This window comes from Scyliorhinus canicula, chromosome 5, assembly GCF_902713615.1.
Source record: "Scyliorhinus canicula chromosome 5, sScyCan1.1, whole genome shotgun sequence".
In the NCBI taxonomy this organism is placed as follows: domain Eukaryota; kingdom Metazoa; phylum Chordata; class Chondrichthyes; order Carcharhiniformes; family Scyliorhinidae; genus Scyliorhinus; species Scyliorhinus canicula.
The window spans coordinates 26,063,885-26,089,464 of NC_052150.1; the positions used below are offsets into that span (position 1 = coordinate 26,063,885).

Genomic DNA, 25,580 nt, shown 5'->3' on the forward strand with positions numbered 1-25,580 from the left:
TCAAGTGCATAATTAATCCTTATACAGAAAAGATAATTGTGTTATCGGGCGTTCCATGGAATTTTCATAACACGGGAAAGTAGCACGAGGAGAAAAAAGATTGAGAACTCTTGCTTTCAAAGGGTAATGTGGAGGGAGGATCTGAAAGTTGTGATTCACTGGACATACAGGTACTACAGCCAGGGCAGGGGCTAACGGTAGCATGGGTACCAGCTCCCCAGAGGGTGAGGCCGCACATCAGCTCTGCTGCAGACCACTCAGATGAGGACTGATTTGGGATGGCATTCAGGAAAAGGCTGATGGACATTAATCGGGCTGCCAGGAAGACTGCTGTCACTGTCACGGAGCATGGAGAGGTCGGCCTCTAATTCGACACCAGCCTTACTGCAGAGCTTGGAGCCCAACTCCATCAGAACACCGTTGCAAACCCAAAGATGCTGCATCGCCTGGACCAATGTCACAGCTTCCATTGCAGCACAAGCAAACCAACCATCACCTGAGAGCTGCAATGAAAACTCAGATGGAGATTATGTGGTCTGAGTGTGTTGCTATAGGGAGGCTCAGACGACTGGAATCATAGCTGCAGATACCAGTATTCAAAAAGAGCTTGGAGGGGCCTCACAGTTGTCCAGAAATCTGGACTTCAGCAGACTATGTGGATTGTGTATGGGTGTAGGGGGGTGGGAAGGGGTGGGGGTGACAAGCTCCTTTCCCTTGTCAGGGCCCTTGTTGTTACCTGTCAGCCAGCTGGCCCAGACTACTGTCCCCCAAGTCAAGATGGTGCAGATTGAGGTCTGGCCTGCTGGGCCCAGAGCTAATCAAGGTCATTGGCCAAAGGCACCTGCAGTATTCCCTCACTGGACATCAGCAGCTTCCCACCATCTCCAGTGCAGCCACTGTGGTAGTCGCATGTAGGAACATGGGAACAAGTTAAGGCAACAGCAATACAGGCACAGTGATCAGTTGAGTATTATATGGAATGGGCGCAGGTTTAGCTCAGTTGGCTGGGCAGCTGGTTTGTGATAGAGAGCAAGGCCAACAGCGCGCATTCAAATCCCGTGCTGGCTGAGGTTATTCATGAAGGCCCTGCCTTCATGAAGGTTAAATCAGCCCCAGTCAGCTCTCCCCATCACAGGGGAAAGCAGCCTATGGTCATCTGAGACGATGATGACTTTACTATTACTCATTGTATAGAATATCTAACGTTTTGTTGGATAAAGTTGGAATGGAATGTTTGCATTGCGGTGTCATTTATTTCAGCTTGCTGGCCAAGAGAACACTACGTCGGTGATGTACCATCAATTGTACGCGAGGCGAGTGATTTACCAAAGTCAGGCTTTAATTGACTAGAACACAGCTCTGCGATCGTCTACAATGGAAAGGGCCGATCGTCAGGCGTCTGACCATTTATACCTCGTTAATAGAGGCGTGGTTAACTCAGCCTCTCGGCCAATCGGTCGAGAGGCACATGACCGACCAGGGCCAATGGTAAGCCGACGTTCTGGCCCAATGGCAGACGAGTATGCAGATCATATCACCACAGTTGGTCTGTAACAGGAGGGTACTAGGGTGTGAGACAGACATTTTATGGGGATCTGGGGTTGTAATCAGCCAGTGTTAAACGAGGCACTCACCCACAGCCCAGCCAGAATGGGCATATGCCAACTGCTCCCCTCCCGCTTCATCCTCCCCTCCACCGGAGGTGCTCACTAAATCTCCAGTAGCCAGGCTTGTTCCCTCGCACTAACCAGGTTGTGGCGGGTAGACCTGACCACCACACATTTGGGGAACTGCCCTGGCAACTACTGGAGAGCTCCTCCAGAGAGATGGAGGCAGCGACACCATTGTTTCAGCATCCCCGTGGTCTGCTCAATTTCACTGTTTGTGGTAGAATGGCTCTCACTGTGCACAAGCTGGCGTTGTGGACGTGGAGTGGAATCAGGAACCATGTGCAGAGCTGTTCGCACTGTTCACCCGACAGCCTGATTTGATAAATCATTTATGGCACAGCAAGAGGCCATTCAGCCAATCACATTTTTGCTGGTTCTTCATAGACCAATCCGATCAGTTCTATTCCCTCACTCCCTTCCATAACCCTGAATTTATCTCCCTGTAGATTAATTCCCTGTAGATTTACCCATGTGTCTGTGTGGGTCTCACCCCCACAACACAAAGATGTGCAGGGTACCTGCATTGGCCACGTTAAATTGCCCCTTAATTGGAAAAAATATTTTTGAAAGATTTATTTCCTGTGGATTTATTTCCTGGAGGTTGATTTCCCTCAAGTTCCAATTCAATTTCAGTTTGAAATCATTGATCATTTCCACTTCCGTCTTCCTCATCGCCAGTGAGTTCCAGGCCATTGCCACCCACTGCGTAATTAAGTTATTCCTCAAATCCCCCCCCCATAAATCTTGTCCAAAATGGGATTGCGTTAGATCCCGTAAAGCGTTGCGAGCCGGGTAGATCCCAGGAGCGGGGTCTCCCGGCTTCTATTGGCTACGCTGGGCCGCGGAGAACTGCCATTCGGGTACAGTGTGGCCATGAACTCGCTCCCGTTAACTCTGCTGCTCTCTCCATAGATGCAGCCAGAGTATTTTCAGAAGATTCCGTGCATATTTTAGATTTTAAGCAATTTTCTTTTGCTTTACTGAACCATGTTTTGTATTTGATGAACTGGTAGGTTTCATTTTTAAAGTTTTATTTGTGATTCAGAAGATTATCAATGGGAATACATTCATTTAATTTAACTTAAATCACCTGTTAGATTATTCTTTTGCATTTACTCATGAAGTATCTCCACATTTTGCTTTCCGGTTTTCTCATGCAGCATTAATAAGGGCAGAGTTCAGGGAGATGTGTATCGACCAAAGAACAGAATGGTATTTGTTTTGTTGTGCCTGATGAAAAAGAGGAAGGGATGGTCGGCAGTGAAGCTCTCTGGTCGGGTGTAGGATAGAGTCATGCAGACCACCCCTGTAGCAGCTGCTGCTTCAGTTCCTTCCTCATTCACCTCCACAAAAGACTTGTGCACAACTTTGGACACAAATAGGTCAGGGGCTCCAGACATTCCGGATAGATCAGCCCTCGAATAATCAAAAAGATCCCACATGCCTAAACTGGACAGGGGAGGGATGAGCTCATACTCTTCTTCCAGTTTAAATTTGGGAAGACGAACATCAACTTCCTGCTCCCGCATCTGGTTGGGAAGTGTCCACTCTTGCAGTTTCTTTAATGTAAGTGTCTGCTCCAGCTGATAGAGCAAAATAAAGAGATTACATTTAGAGACCGAAACAAGACAAGCTCAGTTATAAAGGTCAGGACCACAATGATCTGCTGGACTGGTTTTGATTGCATGAGGAGAGGTTAGACATTGCTTTGTTTTTCTCCGCCTCCCAAAATTGGCCTGGGTGTTTAATTTGGTTTATCGCCTCTTCCAGGAGTTCAGAGTATATATTGTGTGATACACAAGTTGTCACTCACCATTGTGAGATACAGGCTGGATGGACCAAAGTATCTCTTCCTGCCGGTCATTGTTCCTGCATCCGAATAATATTAAACCACAATAGTGTTGGCAGATGTGAAAAACCATAACTTTTAGCCCCCCCCCCCCCAGCCCCACCCCCACCCCAACGCCATGCTTGTTGGTGGCAGGATCTTCTGGTCCCAGCACTGTCAATGGAATTACCCACTGAATCCACCCCTCTCCCTGCCGCTGGAAAACTCGTGGCGGGGGTGTGGGTGGGGGCGCCATCGGCGGGTCTGGAAGGTTCCGCTGACGAGAACCACCGAAAACTCCCTCCCCACCCGTTCACTTTTTATGCCCACTGGCCACATTGATGGCATTCACATGTGAGCCTGACCTTCAAGTGTAGGCAAACTAAGTGGAAACCCAGACGTGTGATTTGAGGAGGCTGTGATAGACAGCAATCACAGGTACAATTCCTGCCTGATTTCTCTCTCCTCGGCCACAGTTGACACAAAGAGGCTTTTTAAAATGACTGCTGCATTAGATGGAAAGGGTATGGTGAAAATTCTGGTGCCTTTATTGGACATTGGCTGCACTGAACTCCCGCAGCATGGACAGTGTGCGGTTTGAGTGGTGGCACTACATCATGGGGAACCTGAGGATTGAACCATTCACTGTGGTGAACCTCAAAGACACAAATACTTTTGTCCTAAATACAAGGGTATATTTTGCAGATAGAGAGAATAAATACAGTGCAAACTTTACACTGGAGTACAGAGAATTTACCTGTGAATTTCTACTCGCTAAATAAAATGCAGTTTGAATACCAAATTATGTTGGTATTTCATGTTTCTGCTTTTCTGCCAAAGTTGCAGGGCGCAATTCTCCGCTGCCCACGCCGGTTGGGAGAATAGCGGGAGGGCCTCCCGACACTTTTTGCGCCCTCCCGCTATTCTCCCCCCCCCCCCCCCCCTTGCCCAGCCCACGTCATGAATCGCCGCTCGCCGTTTTGTACGGCGAGCCGCGATTCTCCGCGGCCGATGGGCCGAGCGGCCGGGCCTTTACGCCCGTTTTTTCACAGCAGCAAACACACCTGCTTGCTGCCATCGTAAAAACGGGCGTTGGATGCCCGTTTGGGGCATCCAGAGGCCCATTTGGGGCGGGAGCACCACCGATCGGTGCCCACCGATCGTCGGGCCTGCGTCCAAAAGGGACACACTATTTCCCCTCCGCCGCCCGACAAGATCAAGCCGCCACATCTTGTCGGGCGGCGGTGGAGAAATGCAGAATCGCGGGTTCCGTCAATGGCGTGATGATGTCACCCGCGCATGCGCGGGTTGGAGTCGGCTTCAACCTGCGCATGCGCGGCTGACGTCATACAGACGCCAGCCGCGCGTCACCTTGGCACGCGGCCTTAACGACGGTCGTTAAGGCCGCGACGCCGTGATTCCCGGGGTCCCGCTCCTAGCCCCGATGGGGGGGGGAGAATCGGGTCCCGGGAACGGGCGCGAAGGCTGCCGTGAAACACGTCCAGTTTCACGGCAGCCTTTACGACTCTCTGCATTTGCGGAGAATCTCGCCCGCAGAGTTTTAGAAAGCAGAGCATATCTGGCCCATCATTGTTCCAATAAATTGTGCAATGGGTGAGCTTAAATTTTTTTTCATTCATTCACACAATGCAAGTGTCGCTGGAAAGGCCAGCATTTATTACCCTTGAGAAGGTGGTGGTGATCTGCCTTCTTGAACTGTAGGTACACCCACAGTGCTGTTAGGGAGAGTTCCAGGATTTTGAAACAACCATACTGAAGGAACGTGGATATATTTCCAAGTCAGGATGGTGAGTGGCTTGGAGGGGAACCTCCAGGTGGTGGGGTTTCCATGTGTCTGCTGCCCATATCCTTCTGGATGGTAGGGCTGTGTGTTTGGAAGGTGCTGCCTAAGGAGCTTGGTGAGTTCCTGTAATGCATCTTGTAGATGGTACACATGGCTGTTACTGTGCGTCGCTAGTGGAGAGAGTGACTGTTAATGAAAACATAGAAAATTGGAGCAGGAGGAGGCCATTCGGTCCTTTGAGCCTGCTCCGCCATTCGTTATGATCCTGGCTGCTCATCCAACTCAATAGCTGTTCTATCCTTCCCCCCAATATACTTTCATCCCTTTAGCCCCAAGAGCTATATCCAACTCCTTGAAAACATTTTGCCCTTAACTGAAGGGGATCAGGGGTTATGGAGAGAAGGCAGGAGAATGGGGATGAGAAAATATCAGCCATGATTGAATGGTGGAGCAGACTCGATGGGCCAAGTGGCCTAATTCTGCTGCTATGTCTTATGGTCTAACTACTCTCTGTGGTGGACAACTCCACAGGCTCACCCCTCTCTGGGTAAATACATTTCTTCTCATCTCACTGAGAATACTGACTGTATAGTCAGTCTGTGACCTCTGGTTCTGGATTCCTCCGCCATCGGGAACATCCTTCCTGCATCTATCCTGTCTAGTGCTGTTAGAACTTTAAAGGTATCTCACCCCACCCCACCCATTCTTCTGGACTTCAGCGAATAGAATCCTAACAAACTCAATCTCTCCTCAAATGTCAGTCTAGGGCAGCACGGTGGCCTAGTGGTTAGCACAGCTGCCTCACGGCGCTGAGGTCCCAGGTTCGATCCCGGCTCTGGGTCACTGTCCGTGTGGAGTTTGCACATTCTCCCCGTGTCTGCGTGGGTTTCGCCCCCACGACCCAGAAATGTGCAGAGTAGGTGGATTGGCCACACTAAATTGCCCCTTAATTGGAAAAAATAATTGGGTAATCTAAATTAAATTTTTTAAAATGTCAGTCCCGCCATCTCTGGAATTAGTCTGGTAATTAGTCTGCACTCCCTGTATAGAAAGAACATCCTTCCTCAAATAAGGAGACCAAAACAAGTGGGATTCTTCCAGTCCGCCAGCCGCATGTTTGTCGGCTGCATGTGGGATTCTATCTTCCCGCCGCTTGTTGATGGGATTTCCCATGGGAACTGACCCGCGTGTCCGCAAAACCCAGTGGCGGGGATGTGTTTCCGGCGGGAAAAGTGAATTGGAACGACCGGAGAATTCTGGCGAATATTGCAGGTGTGGCCTCGCCAAGTCCCTGGATAATTGCAGCAAGACATTCCTGTTCCTCTATTCAAATCCTCTCGCTATGAAGACCAACAGACAATTTGCCTTCTTTACCACCTGCACACTTGCCTTCAGCGACTGGTGGACGAGGACACCCAGGTCTCGTTGCACATTTCCCTCTCTTAATTTAGAGCAATTAGATAATAATCTGCCTTCCTCTTTTTATGACCAAGTGGATAACCTCACATTTATCCATAGTATACAGCATTTGCCGTGCATTTGTCCACTCACTCAGCTTGGTAATGCCCCTGAATATCAAGGAGCGATGGCTAGAATTTTGTTTGTTGGGGACAGTCATTGCCTGGCTCCTGTGTGCTGTAAATGTTACCTGCCACTTTCAACAAAAGCCTGAATATTGTCCAGGTCTTGCTGCATTTGGAGATGGACTGCTTCAGTATTTGAGGTGTCGGAAATAAGAACATAAGAACATAAGAACTAGGAGCAGGAGTAGGCCATCTGGCCCCTCGAGCCTGCTCCGCCATTCAATTAGATCATGGCTGATCTTTTGTGGACTCAGCTCCACTTTCCGGTGGAGTCATCAGTGACATCCACATGCCTAACATTAAGGCTGGGAGGAAGTCCATGGATGAAGCCACTGAAGACGCCTGGGCCTGGAATATAGGCCTGTGGATTAAAACAAATCCAAATTTCTCTGGTTCACAGCTCCACCAAATTGGAGTCATTAGTGGTGTTTTATTTTCACAAAATAGGCCAACACATCAGTAGGGATTTCCCAGTAAATGGCGGAGGACACCTGTGATTTATGGGTAACAACAGCATCTTGTATTTATGTAGCACCTTTCAACCCACCACAGAAACGTTACCAATCAAAATGTGACTGATAACGACATAAGGCAATATTAGGAAACATGAGCAAAAGCTTGGTCAAAGAGATAGATTTTAAGGAGTGCCTAAAGGATGTGGAAGCATTGGAAAGAGTGCAGAAGAGATTTACCAGGATGCTGCCTGGTTTGGAGGGTAGGTCTGATGAGGAAAGATTGAGGGAGCTAGGGCTTTTCTCTTTGGAGCGGAGGAGGATGAGAGGCGACTTAATAGAGGTTTATAAGATGATGAGGGGGATAGATAGAGTGGACGTTCAGAGACTATTTCTTCGGGCGGATGTAGCTGTTACAAGGGGGCATAACTATAAGATTCAGGGTGGGAGATATCGGGGGGATTTCCGAGGTAGGTTCTTTACTCAGAGAGTGGTTAGAGTGTGGAATTTAGGAACACTTTAGAAACTTTCAAGCGGTTCTTGGAGAGGCACATGGAGCACACCAGAATGCCAGGGAGTGGGATAGCTTGATCTTGGTTTTGGACAAGGCTCGGCACAACATCGAGGGCCGAGAGGCCTGTTCTGCGCTGTACTGTTCTACGTACTATGAAGGAAGTAAAAGAGGTGGAGAGGCAGATAGGTTTAGGGAGGAATTTCAGAGCTTAGGGCCTGGGCAGCTGCAGGCACAGCTATCAAATAGCTCAGCAATTCAAATCAGGATGGTTAGAAGGCCAGAATTAGATGGGAGCAGATAGTGTGGAGTGTTGTTGGGCTGGAGGAGATTGCAGAGTTCGGGAGAGGTGACGCCAGTGAGACAGGGTGGTACGGTGGCGCAATGATTAGCACTGCTGCCTCACAGCGTGAGGATCCAGGTTGATCCCAATTCCGGGTCACTGTCCATGTGGAGTTTGCACATTCTCCCGTGTCTGCATGGGTCGCACCCCCACAACTCAAAGACGTGCAGCCTGGGTGGATTGGCCATGGTAAATTGCCCCTTAATTTGGAAAAAAGAAATGGGTTAGTGAGCTTTGAGGCTGACAGGTCAGTGAGCTTGGGGGTCAACAATTCAGTGAGCTCGAGGTGACAGGTCAGTGAGCCCGGGTTCGACAGGTCAGTGAGCTCGGGGTGACAGGTCAGTGAGCTCGGGCTCGACAGGTCAGTGAGCTCGGGGTGACAGGTCAGTGAGCTCGGGGTGACAGGTCAGTGAGCTCGGGTTCAACAGGTCAGTGAGCTCGGGGTGACAGGTCAGTGAGCTCGGGGGTCGACAGGGCACTGAGCTCGGGGTGACAGGTCAGTGAGCTCGGGGTCGACAGGTCAGTGAGCTCGGGGTCGACAGGTCAGTAAGCTCGGGTCGACAGGTCAGTGAGCTCGGGGGTCAACAGGTCAGTGAGCTCGGGGTCGACAGGTCAGTGAGCTCGGGTCGACAGGTCAGTAAGCTCGGGGCGAGATGTCAGTGAGCTCGGGGTCGACAGGTCAGTGAGCGCGGGGTGAGAGGTCAGTGAGATCGGGGTCGACAGGTCACCGAGTTTGGGGTGACAGGTCAGTGAGCTCAGAGTGACAGGTCAGTGAGCTCGGGGTGACAGGTCAGTGAGCACGGGGTCGACAGGTCAGTGAGCTCGGGGTGACAGGTCAGTGAGCTCGGGGTTGACAGGTCATTGAGCTCAGGGTGACAGGTCAGTGAGCACGGGGGTCGACAGGTCAGTGAGCTCGGGGTGACAGGTCAGTGAGCTCGGGGTCGACAGGTCAGTGAGCTCAGGGTGACAGGTCAGTGAGCTTGGGGCCGACAGGTCAGTGAGCACGGGGTGACAGGTCAGTGAGCTCGGGGTGACAGGTCAGTGAGCTCGGGCTCGACAGGTCAGTGAGCTCGGGGCGAGAGGTCAGTGATCTCGGGATGACAGGTCAGTGAGCTCGGGCTCGACAGGTCAGTGAGCTCGGGGCGAGAGGTCAGTGATCTCGGGATGACAGGTCAGTGAGATCGGGGTCGACAGGTCAGTGAGCTCGGGGTGACAGGTCAGTGAGCACGGGGGTGACAGGTCAGTGAGCTTTGGGTGACATGTCAGTGAGCACGGGGGTGACAGGTCAGCGAGCTTGGGGTTACAGGTCAGTGAGCCCGGGGTGACAGGTCAGTGAGCATGGGGTCGACAGGTCAGTGAGCTCGGGGTGACAGGTCAGTGAGTTCGGGGTCAATAGGTCAGTGAGCACGGGGTGACAGGTCAGTGAGCTCGGGGTCGAGAGGTCAGTGAGCTCGGGGTCGACAGGTCAGTGAGCTCGGGGTCGACAGGTCAGTGAGCTCGGGTTGACAGGTCAGTGAGCACGGGGTCAACAGGTCAGTGAGCTTGGGGTGACAGGTCAGTGAGCTCGGGGTCAACAGGTCAGTGAGCTTGGGGTGACAGGTCAGTGAGCTCGGGGTGACAGGTCAGTGTGCTCGGGGTCGACAGGTCAGTGAGCTCGGGGCCGACAGGTCAGTGAGCGCGGGGTGACAGGTCAGCGAGTTCGGGTGACAGGTCAGTGAGCTTGGGGTGACAGGTCAGTGAGCACGGGGTCGACAGGTCGGTGAGCTTGGGGCCGAGAGGTCAGTGAGCTCAGGGTGACAGGTCAGTGAGCTCGGGGTGACAGGTCAGTGAGCTCGGGGTGACAGGTCAGTGAGCACGGGGTCGACAGGTCAGTGAGCTCGGGGTGACAGGTCAGTGAGCTCGGGGTTGACAGGTCAGTGAGCTCAGGGTGACAGGTCAGTGAGCACGGGGGTCGACAGGTCAGTGAGCTCGGGGTGACAGGTCAGTGAGCTCGGGGTCGACAGGTCAGTGAGCTCAGGGTGACAGGTCAGTGAGCTTGGGGCCGACAGGTCAGTGAGCTCGGGGTGACAGGTCAGTGAGCACGGGGGTCGACAGGGCACTGAGTTCGGGGCCGACAGGTCAGTGAGCTCGGGGTGACAGGTCAGTGAGCTCGGGCTCGACAGGTCAGTGAGCTCGGGGCGAGAGGTCAGTGATCTCGGGATGACAGGTCAGTGAGATTGGGGTCGACAGGTCAGTGAGCTCGGGGTGACAGGTCAGTGAGCACGGGGGTGACAGGTCAGTGAGCTTTGGGTGACAGGTCAGTGAGCACGGGGGTGACAGGTCAGCGAGCTTGGGGTTACAGGTCAGTGAGCCCGGGGTGACAGGTCAGTGAGCATGGGGTCGACAGGTCAGTGAGCTCGGGGTGACAGGTCAGTGAGTTCGGGGTCGATAGGTCAGTGAGCACGGGGTGACAGGTCAGTGAGCTCGGGGTCGAGAGGTCAGTGAGCTCGGGGTCGACAGGTCAGTGAGCTCGGGGTCGACAGGTCAGTGAGCTCGGGTTGACAGGTCAGTGAGCACGGGGTCAACAGGTCAGTGAGCTCGGGGTGACAGGTCAGTGAGCTCGGGGTCAACAGGTCAGTGAGCTTGGGGTGACAGGTCAGTGAGCTCGGGGTGACAGGTCAGTGAGCTCGGGGTGACATGTCAGTGAGCTCGGGGACGCAAGGTCAGTGAGCTAGGGTGAGAGGTCAGTGAGCTCAGGGTCGACAAGTCAGTGAGCTCGGGGTGACTGGTCAGTGAGCTTGGGGTGACAGGTCAGTGAGCACGGGGGTGACAGGTCAGTGAGCTCTGGGTGACAGGTCAGTGAGCTTGGGGGTGACAGGTCAGTGAGCTTGGGCCGACAGGTCAGTGAGCTTGGGGGTCGACAGGTCAGTGCGCTCGGGGTGACTGGTCAGTGAGCACGGGGTGACAGGTCAGTGAGCACGGGGGTGACAGGTCAGTGAGCTCTGGATGATAGGTCAGTGAGCTTGGGGTGACAGGTCAGTGAGCTCTGGGTGACAGGTCAGTGAGCTCTGGGTGACAGGTCAGTGAGCACGGGGGTGACAGGTGAGTGAGCTTGGGGTGACAGGTCAGTGAGCTCGGGGTGACAGGTCAGTGAGCTTTGGGTGACAGGTCAGTGAGCACGGGGGTGACAGGTCAGCGAGCTTGGGGTTACAGGTCAGTGAGCTCTGGGTGACAGGTCAGTGAGCTCTGGGTGACAGGTCAGTGAGCACGGGGGTGACAGGTGAGTGAGCTTCGGGTGACAGGTCAGTGAGCTCGGGGTGACAGGTCAGTGAGCTAGGGTGAGAGGTCAGTGAGCTCAGGGTCGACAAGTCAGTGAGCTCGGGGTGACTGGTCAGTGAGCTCTGGGTGACAGGTCAGTGAACTTGGGGGTGACAGGTCAGTGAGCTCGGGGTGACAGGTCAGTGAGCTCGGGGGTCGACAGGTCAGTGCGCTCGGGGTGACAGGTCAGTGAGCACCGGGTGACAGGTCAGTGAGCTCGGGGGTGACAGGTCAGTGAGCACCGGGTGACAGGTCAGTGAGCTCGGGGGTGACAGGTCAGTGAGCTCTGGATGATAGGTCAGTGAGCTTGGGGTGACATTTCAGTGAGCTCTGGGTGACAGGTCAGTGAGCACGGGGGTGACAGGTCAGTGAGCTCAGGGTCGACAGGTCAGTGAGCTCGGGGTGACGGTCATTGAGCACAAAGCCGATAGGTCAGCCAGAACGGGCATGGGGCTGGGATTTGGTGTGAGTTATGATGCAGGCACCAGAATTTTAGATCACCTGAAGTTAGCGGGGTCCATAAGACGCAGGAGCTGAAGTAGGCCATTCGGCCCATCCTGTCTGCTCCACCATTCAATGAGATCGTGGCCGATCTGATATAATCCTCTACTCTACTTTCCCACCTTATCCCCATAACCCTTGATTCCCTTATTGATTAAACATCTGTCTACGTCAGCCTTGAACAGACTTAACGTTGGTAGAATGTGGATGACCAGCCAAGAGTTCATTGGAATAGGCAAGTCCAGAGGTAGTAAAGGAATAAATAAGGGTTTCAGCAGAAGATGAGCTTTGGTGGGGAGGCTTGGGCAATGTTACAGAGGTGGGAAAAACTTAGTAATGACACAGAATTGTGGTTGGAAGGTCATCTTTTGATGCCAGGGCACGACAGGAGCCTGGTTCATGCCAAGAGTCTGGTTCATGCCAGTAGTCTGGTTCAGCCTGAGACAATTGCCAGAGAGAGGGATGGAGTTGGTAGCTGGGGTTTTCCAGCCCCCCAGGGGATGCCTCTGTTGGGAAGGGCCAGACGATCCCGGCCAGTATCTAGGGAATGCAGTTTGTGGTGGGAAGCTAAACAGCGCCGGCCCTTGGATTGCTGGCGCCCCGGGCAAGCTGAACTTCGGCGCCCTTGGGGAGGGGGGCGGGGCCTGGGAGGGGGGGCGGCGGACCCGCGGGGGGGGGGGGGAGAGACCCGCGGGGGGGGGGGGGTGAGGAGGGACCCGCGGGGGGGGGGGGGGAGAGGAGGTACCCGCGGGGGGGGGGGGGAGAGGAGGGACCCGCGGGGGGGGGGGGGGAAGAGACCCGCGGGGGGGGGGGGGGGGGGAAGAGACCCACGGGGGGGGGGGGGAAGAGACCCGCGGGGGGGGGAAGAGACCCGCCGGGGGGGGGGGGGAAGAGACCCGCGGGGGGGGGAGGAGCGGCCGGGGGGGGGGGAGGAGCGGACAGGGGGGGGGGGGGGGAGGAGCGGACCGGGGGGGGCCTGGGGGAGGGGTGCGGTACGTTTCAGCGCTGCCGTTTCAGCGACAGGACATTTCAGCACCAGAAAAAAAAATCATACAGCAGGAAAAACAAGACCTTGGGGAACTGCCCCTCATAAGCATCCTCCAGAAGGAACATTCCAAGTACCCAGGGACAACAGGATACTGGCCATATCATTGGACCTGCACCCCATCCAAATCCAAACCTCTCCCGTCCCAGCAGGGAAAATGTACTGTCCCCATTCATATTAAGAGGAAAAGGATAATCACTCCAGCCCCAGCCAGGGGGACCCCGGGAAACTAACCCGCCCAACAGAGTGCACCATGATTAGAAATAACACCCTCAAGAGAGACGAAAAGAATGAAAGGAGCGGGATGCAGTCATAATAATAGTCCTTGGGGGGAGTGATAGTTGATTATTGATTATTGAAACCGCATGAGCAGATGGTAAATTGTTTTCTAACCTACACCAGATGACATGTAGTTCAACGGAGGGTTTTTCAAAACTCTCACTGACAGTTTCAGCTTTTTCTCCCCCATGTTTAAAGAGCATGGGATTTTTATCCCCATGTTTAAAGATAAGCAAATTTTAAAAGCTTCAGACATGACATTTAAGCAGACCTTGGGGGTGAGGCTTCTGTATCTGGGTTCTGCACACAGTAATAAAACTCCAAAAAAAGGCCAAATAACTAAGTGTTATAACTAAGTATACCTGTGTCACCACCTTTGCACTGCAGCTTTTTGGCTCCCCTGTTAATCTCGTTGCGCTTGTAAAGTGACCTGTGAATGAATGAGTGCTGGCCAGCTGAAATTTTTGGCGCTGAAACGGCAGCGCTGAAATTTTTGACGCTGAAAAGTCCAGGCGCTGAAACGGCAGCGCTGAAACGTCGGCGCTGAACTGTCGGCGCTGAACTGTCCCATTCCCCTGGGGGAGGGCGGCCACAGCGGGGAAGGGCGGCCACAGCGGGGGAGGGCGGCCACAGCGGGGGAGGGCGGCCACCGCGCATGCGCTGGTTGGCACCGGCCCAACTGCGCATGCGCGGGACCCGAGTCTGGCGCCCCCTAGCACATGGCGCCCCGGGCGACTGCCCGAGTTGCCGGTGCCTTGAGCCGGCCCTGAAGCTAAAGGCAATTTCCTAAACACCCTTCCAGCATCGAGCTGTGAAACACATCTCTTTAAGCAGTGGGTCTTCAAGATAAATTATTCAGCTGCTCTATAAATACTTTGCATTGCTCAGAAAATCTTCGAACTGTTGTAAATTCAAAGGGTAGTGAAGCTTCATACAGCCCGCAGAGTAAGAGGTCCTACATCTGTGTGCGAGATCTCAGACTCCATGTAAAGCATGTCAACAGTTTAAATGATGAAAAGACACGGTACCTGCTTGAGACCAGTGGAATCATCCATGATGTCATCTGGTAATAAGATAATCATGCTTAATTCATTATCAACATAGGGAAGCTCAAGAACCTGAATTTTAATTTCAGGAACGGAACAGAAAAATAATTTTTTCTCTTGCTGCATCATCATCACTGGCTTGCTTTCAATCTGTGAACAGCAACATTTAAGGTGTTTTGTTATTTAGTTTATTTGAAATAATGCATTGAAGGATACAACTCAATTACTCAAAAAAAAACAAAATTAGTCACAAGATCAAAATATCAGAACCAGCACAGGTCAGTCAGTAATCTGCGAAAGAAGCACTTTGTTGTAAATGTGCATAAAACTCTTTCTAAAGAAACTATGATAATTGTCCGGATTCACTGCTAAATATAAGTAGCAACATTAGTAGTGTGGATAGAACATACCATAATTGTCTCGCTGGGCTGGATGTTTGCTATTGAGCTGGGGAGCCTAAGTTGGGAAATTTCCCGACTGGGCAGTCATGCCTCTATATAAAAAGGTCCTGTTACACACATGGGGTCAGGTCTGCCATGTCTGGAAGCAGTTTGGAAGGGGCCATGGAGGCGGGCTAGTACCCTGGCGGGCTGGCCAAAAGGCCCACCTCAGCTTTCCGAGACTTTGGCGCAGTGTTATTATTTTTTTATAATTTAGAGTACCCAATTATATATATTTTTCCAATTAAGGGGCAATTTAGAGTGGTCAATCCACCTAACCTGCACATCTTTTGGGTTGTGGGGGTGACATTCTAAGAGAGCACTCATTTATGTAATCCATTCAAAGATTGTAATTCCCCTAAAGTGATCAACCGTTATAAAGATAAACAATAACAGCTAATCTTTTAATAGCCTCTCAAAATGTCAACTAAAATGTGAATAACCTAGCCGCTTATTTAAGTGGTGTTGGACATTTTGAAACACAGCTAAACATCCATAATGGGGTCATCTGTAATAGCAGTCCTTGGAAAGTAACAACAATTAAGTCTATTACAACTGCAGGAACAAATGGTAATGTTTTTCCTAAGCTACACCAGATGGCCTGCCAATCAGTGCACTCCAGCAGTTTGTGTTTTTTTTAACTCGAACTGACAGTGGCAGCTTAGTTCTTTTTCATTTTTAATGCTTTGGGATTTGAATTAATTCAGATCATGACACTGAAGCAGACCTTATCCATCCTGCAATCGCGTTTATGTTTCCACCAGAAATATGTGACTCCCACACCATGGGTGAAGGCGCTGGGAACAGAAATAATGAGATCTGTTTTTATTCAGCAAGATGTCCAAATGGTTGAGCAGAATCATTCTTTATACTCCTTCCCCTTGCCAGTGAAAATAGGATCGGATGGAAATGGGGCTGGTTTAGCTCACTCCGCTAAATCGCTGGCTTTTAAAGCAGACCAAGCAGGCCAGCAGCACGGTTCGATTCCCGTACCAGCCTCCCCGGACAGGCGCTGGAATGTGGCGACTAGGGGCTTTTCACAGTAACTTCATCGAAGCCTACTCGTGACAGTAAGCGCTTTTCATTTTTTCATTTTTCAAATGGGGGAGCGCTGGACCTCCACGTCTGGGTTTGTCCCACCACTTTTACCAGTTTACTGTTTTCCCAACACCCCACAATTCTAATCCTTTAAGTCTCCACCCTCCTACCACTCCCCTGCTCCCACCCCCGCCCCCCCCCCCCCCCCTCCACCCCCCATTAGAAAATAAATGATTCAGTGCTGGTACTTTGTTTAGGATACCTTATTCAGTCTGAACGGCATCTGCGTTGTACATTTCACATCAAACTTTAAATCCCAGCTTCCTTTGAAATAGATGGCATTCACCACCACGAGTCTGGTATCTCTGCCCAGTGAGCCTTGAGCCAGCAAGTCTTGGATCTTACCTGAATAGAAATAGATTCAGCACATTGACATAATCCACATTAACAGCACAAAGAATGAGGAAAGGTTCAACCTCCCTTCATTTATTTTTGTAAATTTAAAATGTCAAAAGGAGAGAGAGAGAAAAAATATCAAAATTAACAGTTCCCAAATATTTTGATGTGTGTCTTTAAATAAAAAGATGACTAAAAAAGGAGGTTTTCCTGCAGGGCATCAATTAAACACACTCATTTCAATGACCTGCATATGTGCATTAAATGTCTACAAATCTATGAATTTTTCTAACAGATTAATAACCAAGTTAAATTAGTCTATTGACTTCCATAGACATGCAGCACAGAAATAGACATTCACCCTAAATGGACTGTGCTGGAGTTTATAATCCACAAGATTCTCTCTTCCAATTTCATCCCTCTTGAGCTGCATCTACAGGCCCCTTCCGGGCATGTATCCAATGGAGATGGGGGGCACATAAAATAGGTTAGGTGGCAACCTCAAAACTCTCCACCCACCCCTAGGCTCATCGCACGTGCAGCTATTTTTAAATAGGTAATCAAATGCCAATTAGGCTTGTTACCAGGCCAATTGAACCTGATAATATGCTGTCCACACCATAAAATATTTAGCGTAAACTAAGGTGGGATCGGGAAGCCTGATTTCTTAACTACATTCCTCAAAGGGCAAGAAGGAAAAGAGAGAGGGTCAATCTTCAGGAGCCACCTGTTGCAATCCACTCAATATTGACCCACCCTTCTCTCCTAACCAACATTCACGCCCCCTCCACCAAAGCCATAAACACAGCCCACCCTACCCCGCCCCCTTCCCTGGCATGCCAAAACACTCTGCGACAAGTCCCCAGACCGGCTGGCTTCAGGGATCTATGGGTCTTCTTACTCCACTTCTTCTGGTATCGGCAGCAGCCACAAACATGCTCTTGGCTCTGATGGAGCTGCAGGCCGATCCCATTGGCCAGCAGCTCCAGAGGGCAGGCCCACCTCCCCAGTGAGGAGCGGAACGCCCATTTGGCCTTTGTTCAGCCCATCCACAGTGCGTTGGGTCCTTGCTTTGGAGGGAGGGGCGAGCCACACCCCCCCCCCCAACAACCAATATTATTCAGCTCCTTAACTCAGCCTTTCTGCATATCTTTATATTCCGTTCTCCCCCATGTACTCATTGAGCTTCATTTTTACAGCATCTAAGCTATTCGTCTCCACCACTTCCGGATTCCACATGCTACCCCCTCTCGGAGAAAGGGAACTGTGTGGCAAAGAAAGTGTCAACCTGTTTAACCTTTCCCTATAACCCTAATCTCTCAGTTCAGGTCCCATCCTTGTCAGCCTTCTCTTTGCATTTCTCCAGTGCTCCTACATTGGTTCGAGAATATGGAGAGCAGAACTGTGCACAGTCATCTTGTGGGGCCTGATAGGATCCTGAACATAACTTGACTTGTGAATTCCATATCACAGAATTAATCCCAATGCACAGTTGGTGTTTTGAGTTGTTTTGCTAGCCTGACTTTAGTGATGTGTTCACCTGTATCCCTAGATCTATTCCCTCTTTCCCCTCATTCATTTAATTCGTTATTTTCTATGATCTCGGTGACTCTTCTATTCATCCTACCAAAGAGCATTAATTCACATTTATGTATATTCCAAATTGGCCTTCTTGATAGGACTCGTACCTTGGGTGGGTTGAATAGATCAGCATGAAATGGCAGGTTGGAGGCATTGCAAACTTTTTCTATCATTTTTGGGTTGTTGTAAGTCGTCGGATACGTGGAGGATTGATGTTTTCCAGGACAGTGTGTGTGGTGTGTGTGTGTGTTGTGTGATGTGTGGCAAGTGTTTGTGATGATCTTGACCAAACGAGTATGAGAGTGCGAGTGCTGAGGTTCGGAGGACAGGCCAAACAAGTCCCTGGTCTCAAGCCCAACCCAACTGCTGCCTGGTTTCAACCTTCCCAGGAACGAGTGACCCACACTTAACAGGTTCAGGACCGGCCACCACCCCTGCTTGGCCAACCTTTACACATGGGGCATTGGTGCCAGTGCCCGATGTGCCTGTGGGAGAGAACAAACTATGCACCACATCAGAGAAGAATGTGCAATCCACAGACTCAGCGGAGGCCTATCCACACTCAAGACAACAGAACCAGAAGAAACTGCTTGGCTTCGGGACTTGGCTTTCGATAAATAAAGAAAATGAATAGGTACATTAATCTTCATTTGCCATAACACAGTTAGGGGATAGTTTGTGTTACTAATCATTAACCAATTATTCTGAACTATTTTTTAAAGCGCTATCATAAAAAACCTCGGAAATCCCCAAGTTACCAACAAGTACCAAATGACAGCACTAACCAGATGGTCTGTCGGGGTATTTTCCTGTGTTCCATATCCCTATAGTTCTTACAATACCATTTATTGTTGATCTTTCAATAGTTACAAAAAATCGATTGAAGTGGAGAATATTTACAAGCAGTGATAACAAATTAAATTTGAGTGTGGAGTAAAATGTCTGCAATTTGTTTCACTGAAATTCAGCCCTGTCCCATAGTTAGACTGTTGTCTCTGCACGAGTTTGGGGCAATTAGGTCAATGTCTTCAGAATTCAATTACATTCACTTTCTGTAACAATGAGTGCAGCGTGCACAAGAAGGCCAACATTTAGGCACCACAGTATATACACACGTGTGTTACTGTACATGCACAACGTTCCAATGTTTGGGTGAAATCAGTGTACACTCAACTGTGTACTTGACCTGCACAATGGAGGTCTCATTGTTCAACTGAATTCAATTTCTCATTGGGTAAGTTACAATAATACACCGAATAGCACATTGAAACACTGCTAATCTGACTGTTGATAAGTTTTGGGAAAGTTTCATTCTATATAATACATTCAAATATTCCCACTGCTGTGGCTGGGAGTAGTGAATTAATAAAACCTTCTCAACCTTCTTTATTAGATTTTTAAAAATATACCGATCAAGTTATTGGTACAAAGTTTTATACTTCCTTTGAAATTAAAAATAATGATTCTTGCTTCACCCTCAGCTTGAAAATGATTAAATCTGGAGGACAACATACCCTCAGTCTGATCCGCCACCCATTTGTTGATCTCCTTTCTTGTTTTATCTGCAGCAGTTTGGAAATCAACTGGTAACATCTCTGCTCCATAGAATTTCCTAGTGGATTTGCAGAATTCCTAAACAGTGAGCATAGGGAAAATTAGTTATACTGTCCAGTTGGGAAACCTTTGAAGATCTGCTTTAAAAATGATTCGTGGATCACCAGAATTGTAGTATCGTCCAAATCAGCAATGTCCAAACATTGACAATAGGGTCAAGGGGTCAGCTCTGTCCTTTGAGGGGATTAGTGGGAGGAGTCAAGAACAATATAATTGAGATGTGTCATCCAGCTTGGCTCCTGGGCACTGGAAGAAGCTGGGAACAGAAACCCACCCACCACTTACTTCTAGGAAGTTGAAGCTCTTCTCCCCATATAGTCGATTGGCCACTTTCAGCAGATACGAGACACCAGCTCGATTAATCGCTCGTAGCATTTTCTCAAATCCAGAATTGACATCTCCAACTTGATCAAAATGGAGTGCCTGTATATAGAATAAATGCGGAAAACAAACATCAGGCAGTGAATTGAAAAAGGAGCAAAAATGTTATAATCAGCTTCGCTTTTTTCCGGCATTTTGTTTTCCACTAGCTTTCTTTGCCCCCACCCCCCGGGCATATATTCTGCGCTCGGATATCATTCTGCACACGCTGGTCACCTTCCAGAATCACACCTAAGAAACCGTAGGTCTAATCCTGGAGGTTGAGTGTCAATAGTTTATTGAACCACTTGGGCGCATCAGTTAATATCAACACTGCTCTCGGCCACATCCGCACACTCATAGTAGAGGGTCACTGAACAGGGATTACAGGGCAGGGACCCTGGTGGATTGTCACCTCCAGAACATTACGAATTTAATTTGGGTCAGTTACCTATCTGCAGACGAAGCATTGAACTGAGGATATTCTAATTGTGTGAAGGTTTGCTCCTCGTTTCTGGCTTCAGCTACTCAACTTGGCGAAAGGAAGGGCGGATAAAAAAAATGCATGGATAAAACGCTTAAAAGAATATTTCAGCCACATCTCTTATTCAGGGTAATTATACGCATACCTTTGCCATTTCAGATGCAGTGTTATTTCCTGCGCCAAGGTAAACCATGGCCAATGCGGTGGAGATACTGAATGGAGAAAAAAAGATGTTGCCGGCTTCGTTTTTCTCAATCAGCTTTCTGAACAGGTCAAGAGTGAAACGGCAATTTGCTTTGCTCAGGTTCTCCATTGTTCCAAACTGCAAGGAAAATAAATATAAAAAACAGATGTCCAAAGGAATTTTAGTACAATAAGTTTCTCAACAAAGTTAATGAATCACCAGGATTTGCAACTGAAGATAGAAATGAGCTTATTCTTTACATGCCGAAGATGAGGTTGCTGAAGTAACCTTGGTCAAATGCTGAATACTTGAGGCAAAGTCTTCTTGTCACGAAGCACATTTTGCAGGGGAGGCTGTGGCGTAGTGGTATTGGCACTGGACTAGCAATCCAGCAACCCAGGGTAATGCTCTGGGGACCTGGGTTCAAGTCCCACCAGGACAGTTGGTGAAATATGAATTTGATAAAAATCTGAAATTAAAATTTCAGTGAAACCGTTGTTGTAAAAACCCATCTGGTTCACAGCAAAGTGGCTGACTCTTAAATGCCCTCAGCAAATAAATGCTGTCCCACATCCCATGAACGAATAAAGAGGGAAAAAACAGCTTTTAAATCAACATAATAGTCAGACAAATTAAATTGCTTTTTCCTGAACATGGACAACAACCACTGACCCTTCACCCACTCCCTCACAACACAGCGAGAACCTCGTCACAACTACCCTCTCGGAACTATTGCAGCATTTGGGGGGGTTGGGGGGGGGGGGGAGGGAATAGCAAACTTTCCCAGCAATTTATTCATTGGCAACCTTTGCAGCTGGGGTAGGATTTGATAAATGGTGACCTTTTTGCTGTGTGCTTGTCTCTCTTTGCAGTGGACAAGTTTGGCCAGATGCAGCCACACTGCAGACATTACCTCCCAATAACATGGCCACGCCTCAGTTTGACTTTTGCTGGCAGATTTGATGGTTTGACATCGCAAGTGGGCATCTGGGTGGGAATTGATGAAGCGGAGGCCGGTGGATGTGCCTGCGGCCGCAGCTGTTAACTGACAGTCCACTGGGAGAAAGGAGACTTTGTCCATGAAGGAATGACGGGGCTGCTGTTTCTCGGAGTGGCTGAGAGGGGAATTGGTGAAGAAGTTAGCGAAGGTTTGCAGCGCTGGGCGGGGAGATAGTGCAGGGAGAGCAAAAGCCCTGGGTGAGATAGAAAGACACTTACCTTGTGCTCTGCTACCTTTCAGCTGCAACACTTGGTGTCACTGTGTTCAATTCTGTGCGTGTGTGTGTGTGTGCACCTCTCAGGGATGGATTTTAACACGGAGTCACCGCCCCACCCGGGAAGGGGCGGGATGGTAAGATGAGAAGACAGGGAGGAGGAGGCAGAACACAGGGTGATGCAGGAAGGGAGGGAACATTCTTAAGAAGGGTGGGAGATAAATTGGGAAATTATAGTCCTATTAAACTAAAGTGATGTGTGCACAAGTTCTTAGAAGCTGTCAGATAGGGACTGATCAGACAGCGCCACATCAGTTTGTTCAGGAGAAATGGGCTACAATTCTCCGCTCGTTCCCATTCACTTTTCCCAGCGACAGCGCAGCCCCGCCAGCGGGTATTCCGGCGGAATGGGGTGGTTACAACGGGAAATCGCATTGACAATCGGCGGGAAGATAGAGGCCATTGAATCCCGCAAGAAGTCTCTGGTGAGATTTGCGACGGTCAAAATGCATCACCAGACTTAACGGAGATTCGCGAGATGTCACCATCTGGATCGCGCCCTCGCTGGGTATGATCCAAATCAGTATATTTAAATGAGTCATTAGGCTAATTTAAATATACATTTGTGGTATTCTCCCTGCTCCCGGGTCCTAACAGCCGTTTGGGAATCCTCGCCAAGGCGCCATTTGGTACTGGCTTCTACAAACAGGGCCAGTTGTAATGGCACCTGTGGGGTCTCCCAAGTCATGAGAGACCCCTTGTGGTCGGCGACCAGACAGGATGGCACCCTAGCATCCTGGCAATCACTCTGGCATCCACTCACCTTGACACTACTAGTCTGTCACCCTGGCAGTGCCACCTGGGCACCCTGGTGGTGGCGGACTGGCACTGCCAGGGTGCCTGGGTGGCAGTGCCAAGGATTGGGCCTGGTGGGGCATTAGAGTCATTTACCTGAGCTTTCTGATGGCACAAAGTTAGGGGACTCACTAAGCAGCATAGACGAGAGCAGAAAGTTGCCATGCGACATTAGATCAAGTGAGTGGGAACAACTGCCTGGTGGAGTTTCAATGTGAAGCCTTTCACTTAAGTCCGAACATAGATCAGAGAAATGTTTAAATTACAAGAAGATGGACACAGAGAGATTGAGAAATCCACGTAAAGAATTTCCCAGAAGCGACTCGAGTGTCTAAATGCACTGAAGGTGGAGGCCTTTCAACTGTCATATCCATGCTGACCCTCTGCAGGAGCAATCTAGCTCCTCCCACATCCCAATTCCTTCCACCTGGCTCTGGAATTTGCTTTTCCTTCAGCTGCTTTTCTGTTTACCTTTTCAAAGCCATGATCAAATCTGTAACCACCACCCTTTCGTACGGTGCATTCCAGAACATAGAAACATAGGAAATAGGAGCAGGAGTGGGTCATTCAGCCCAGAACATAACCTCTCGCTGCAGGAAAAAGTTACTTTTGTCTTTTGTTCTTTTACCAATAGTCTAAAACAGCGCCCTCTAATGGACAGGTACAACAATAATTTAAAAGACAAATGGGATGTGGGCTTTGTCTAAAGAGGACTGGATTACAAGGCAGTGGGAGTTATGTTACAGCTGTAACTAGCTCTGGTTATTCCAAAAAGATTCCTTTTGAAATTTAAAACCCAGGCAAGGGGGTTTTGGTAGATTGCAAATGAAGCTCAAGACAAAACAAATCAAATCTTTGAATTCATTTATCCTCACAAATTCCAAGACGATAATCACTGAATCCTATGAAATATTAATTAATGTTCCTTTGTAAATTGCTTTTTGTGAATCAGAAGTTTTAGCAAGGCAAGTACATTCATTTGACATGTCCTTAATCGCTTCAAGATTATTCCTTTGCATTTAATGGTCAAATGTTTCAACATTTTATTTTAAAGATCTTACATGCTGCATTATTTAGTTTGCTGTTCAGGGAGATGTGTATCGACCAAAGAACTGATGGTATTTATTTTGTTGTGCCTGCTGAAAAAGAGGAAGAGATGGTCGGCAGTGAAGCTCTCTGGTGGGGTGTAGGATAGAGTCACACAGATACCCCTGTAGCAGCTGCTGCTTCAGTTCCTTCCTCATTCACCTCCACAAAAGATTTGTGCACAACCTTGGACACGGATAGGTCATGAGCTCCAGCCATTCCAGATAGATCGGCCCTTGAACAATCACATAGATCCTGCATGGCTAAATTGGACAGAGGCAACTGGAGCTCGTGCTCTTCTCCCAGTTTAAATTTGGGAAGACCCACATCACCTTCCAGCTTTTCCATGAGGTTCGGAAGTACCCATTCTTGTAGCTTTTCTAATGTAAGTGCCTGTTCCAGCTGATGGAGCAAAATAAAGAGATTTCAGTTTGAGACCTAAACAAGACAAGCTCAGTTATAAAGGTCAGGCCCACAATGATCTGGTGGACTAGTTTTAATTGCAAGCAATGAATAGAGTGGCATTTCTCAGATTATTCCTCCCCTGTTGGTCTTGATTTTAAAATCTCTTTCCCCACTCTCCCTGGACACCATGTGATTTTTGGGTGAGGTGAAGAGTATATATATTGTGATAGACAACAGACAGAACCTTGTGCCCTCTCCCATGACAGGTTTCAAGGCAGTGATCATTTAATCAGGAAGGAGGGTGGTAGCTGGAGCTCCCACCAGTTTCATGCTTCCACCTGAATTAAATTGAGTGTCCAAAGGCCCGTGTATGGCCTTCCTGACCTGCCGCAATAAATTAAAGACCTTGTTCCACCAGCTCGCCATGTGGAGAGCACAACAAGTAAACCCTGGTGTGTTTGTTCGCAGGCTCCCACAGGCATCCCTTGTTCAACAGCACTTAGTGTCTAATCAAGGGACCCGGCTCATTGGGAGGTGGGGCTGGGGCTCACTGAGAGCCAACCCCCTGCTCTTGCTGCCGACTTCCGTTCCCTTTCCCCGTGACCCTTCCCCACCCCAGCCCATCCTCCCACCATGAATCACCTGTCTCCAGTGCAGCGTCCCGCATCGATCTGATGCCTCGGGAGGGTGTCATACCGGCAGCAGCCATTGCCTCCCTGGTAGCGCTGCTGAGCACAGAATGGCTGCCTGCCTCTGATTGGCTGCAGCACGTGACAGGTAGGAACCTTCTAACCCTAGGATCCTTTCTCATGTGAGAAGGCCCACCACTGGCCTGCTAAGTGCCTGATGCCACAAGATGCAGTGGGTCTTACTGAAAGGAGGCGGCACAGCCGGTCAGAGGGCGAGACTCCTGTTGCCTCCACCCAAATTCTGACAATTGTATGGGACAGGCTGGATCCAACAGAGGCTCTTTTCCTGTCCATTAAGACTCACACATTTCACATCTTAAATCATAGTGTTGGGAACTGGATGAAATTTGATCATGTCATGTTTGCCTCCGAAATGCTGAAGCCACTTTCACTCTTGCCACTTTTTTTGACCCGCTCACCTGAAATTGGAATACATTTGGAATACTGTGTTCAGTTCTGGGCACCATATGAGTGCGGAGGAGAATGATACCAGGAATGAGGAATTTTAGACACCAGGAAAGATTAGAGAAATTGAGCTTGTTCTCCTTAAAGCAGAGAAGATTAAGAGGTGATATTATTGAAGTTGTTCAAAATTATGAACAATTTTGACAAGGTAAAGAAGGATATTCTGTTTCCATTAGTTGGTACATCAGTGACTAGGGGGTCACAATTTGAAGATGGTCAGCAAGGGAACTAGTAGATAGATGAGGAGAGACTTCTTTACTCAGAGTGTTGTTGGGATTTGGAATGCGCTCCCTGGGAGAGTGGTAGAGGCGGATGCCATAGGAGGTTTCAAAAGAGAGCTGGATATAAATTTGAAAGTGATGAATTTAGCAGGCTATGGAGATAGGGCTGGGGAATGGGGCTAACTCAGT

The 25,580-nt window shown here is 49.5% G+C and overlaps 1 protein-coding gene across 1 annotated transcript; it reads right to left on the bottom strand.

Annotated features, from left to right (window-relative positions):
• Positions 1-2,684: 2,684 nt before the first annotated feature.
• On the bottom strand, positions 2,685-21,742 carry LOC119965856 (leukocyte elastase inhibitor-like). Its single transcript, XM_038796780.1, has 7 exons — positions 21,675-21,742; positions 20,418-20,594; positions 19,714-19,851; positions 19,329-19,446; positions 16,100-16,242; positions 14,342-14,509; positions 2,685-3,253 (listed from the first exon to the last, which is right to left on the bottom strand). Exons 2-7 carry the CDS (start codon positions 20,583-20,585, stop codon positions 2,849-2,851), a joined length of 1,140 nt encoding a protein of 379 aa, XP_038652708.1. The 5' UTR covers positions 20,586-20,594; positions 21,675-21,742; the 3' UTR covers positions 2,685-2,848.
• Between the last annotated feature and the right edge of the window lie 3,838 nt (positions 21,743-25,580).

Bases quoted from the DNA above. Each gene is read 5' to 3' on its own strand.
- LOC119965856 (XM_038796780.1), bottom strand. From the start codon at position 20,585: ATGGAGAACCTGAGCAAAGCAAATTGCCGTTTCACTCTTGACCTGTTC. The intron at 19,447-19,713 runs GTAAGTGGTGGG...CTCACTGTTTAG, and splicing joins AGAGCTTCAACTTCCTAGAA to GAATTCTGCAAATCCACTAG. The intron at 3,254-14,341 runs GTACCGTGTCTT...TTGCTCTATCAG, and splicing joins ATTCCACTGGTCTCAAGCAG to CTGGAGCAGACACTTACATT.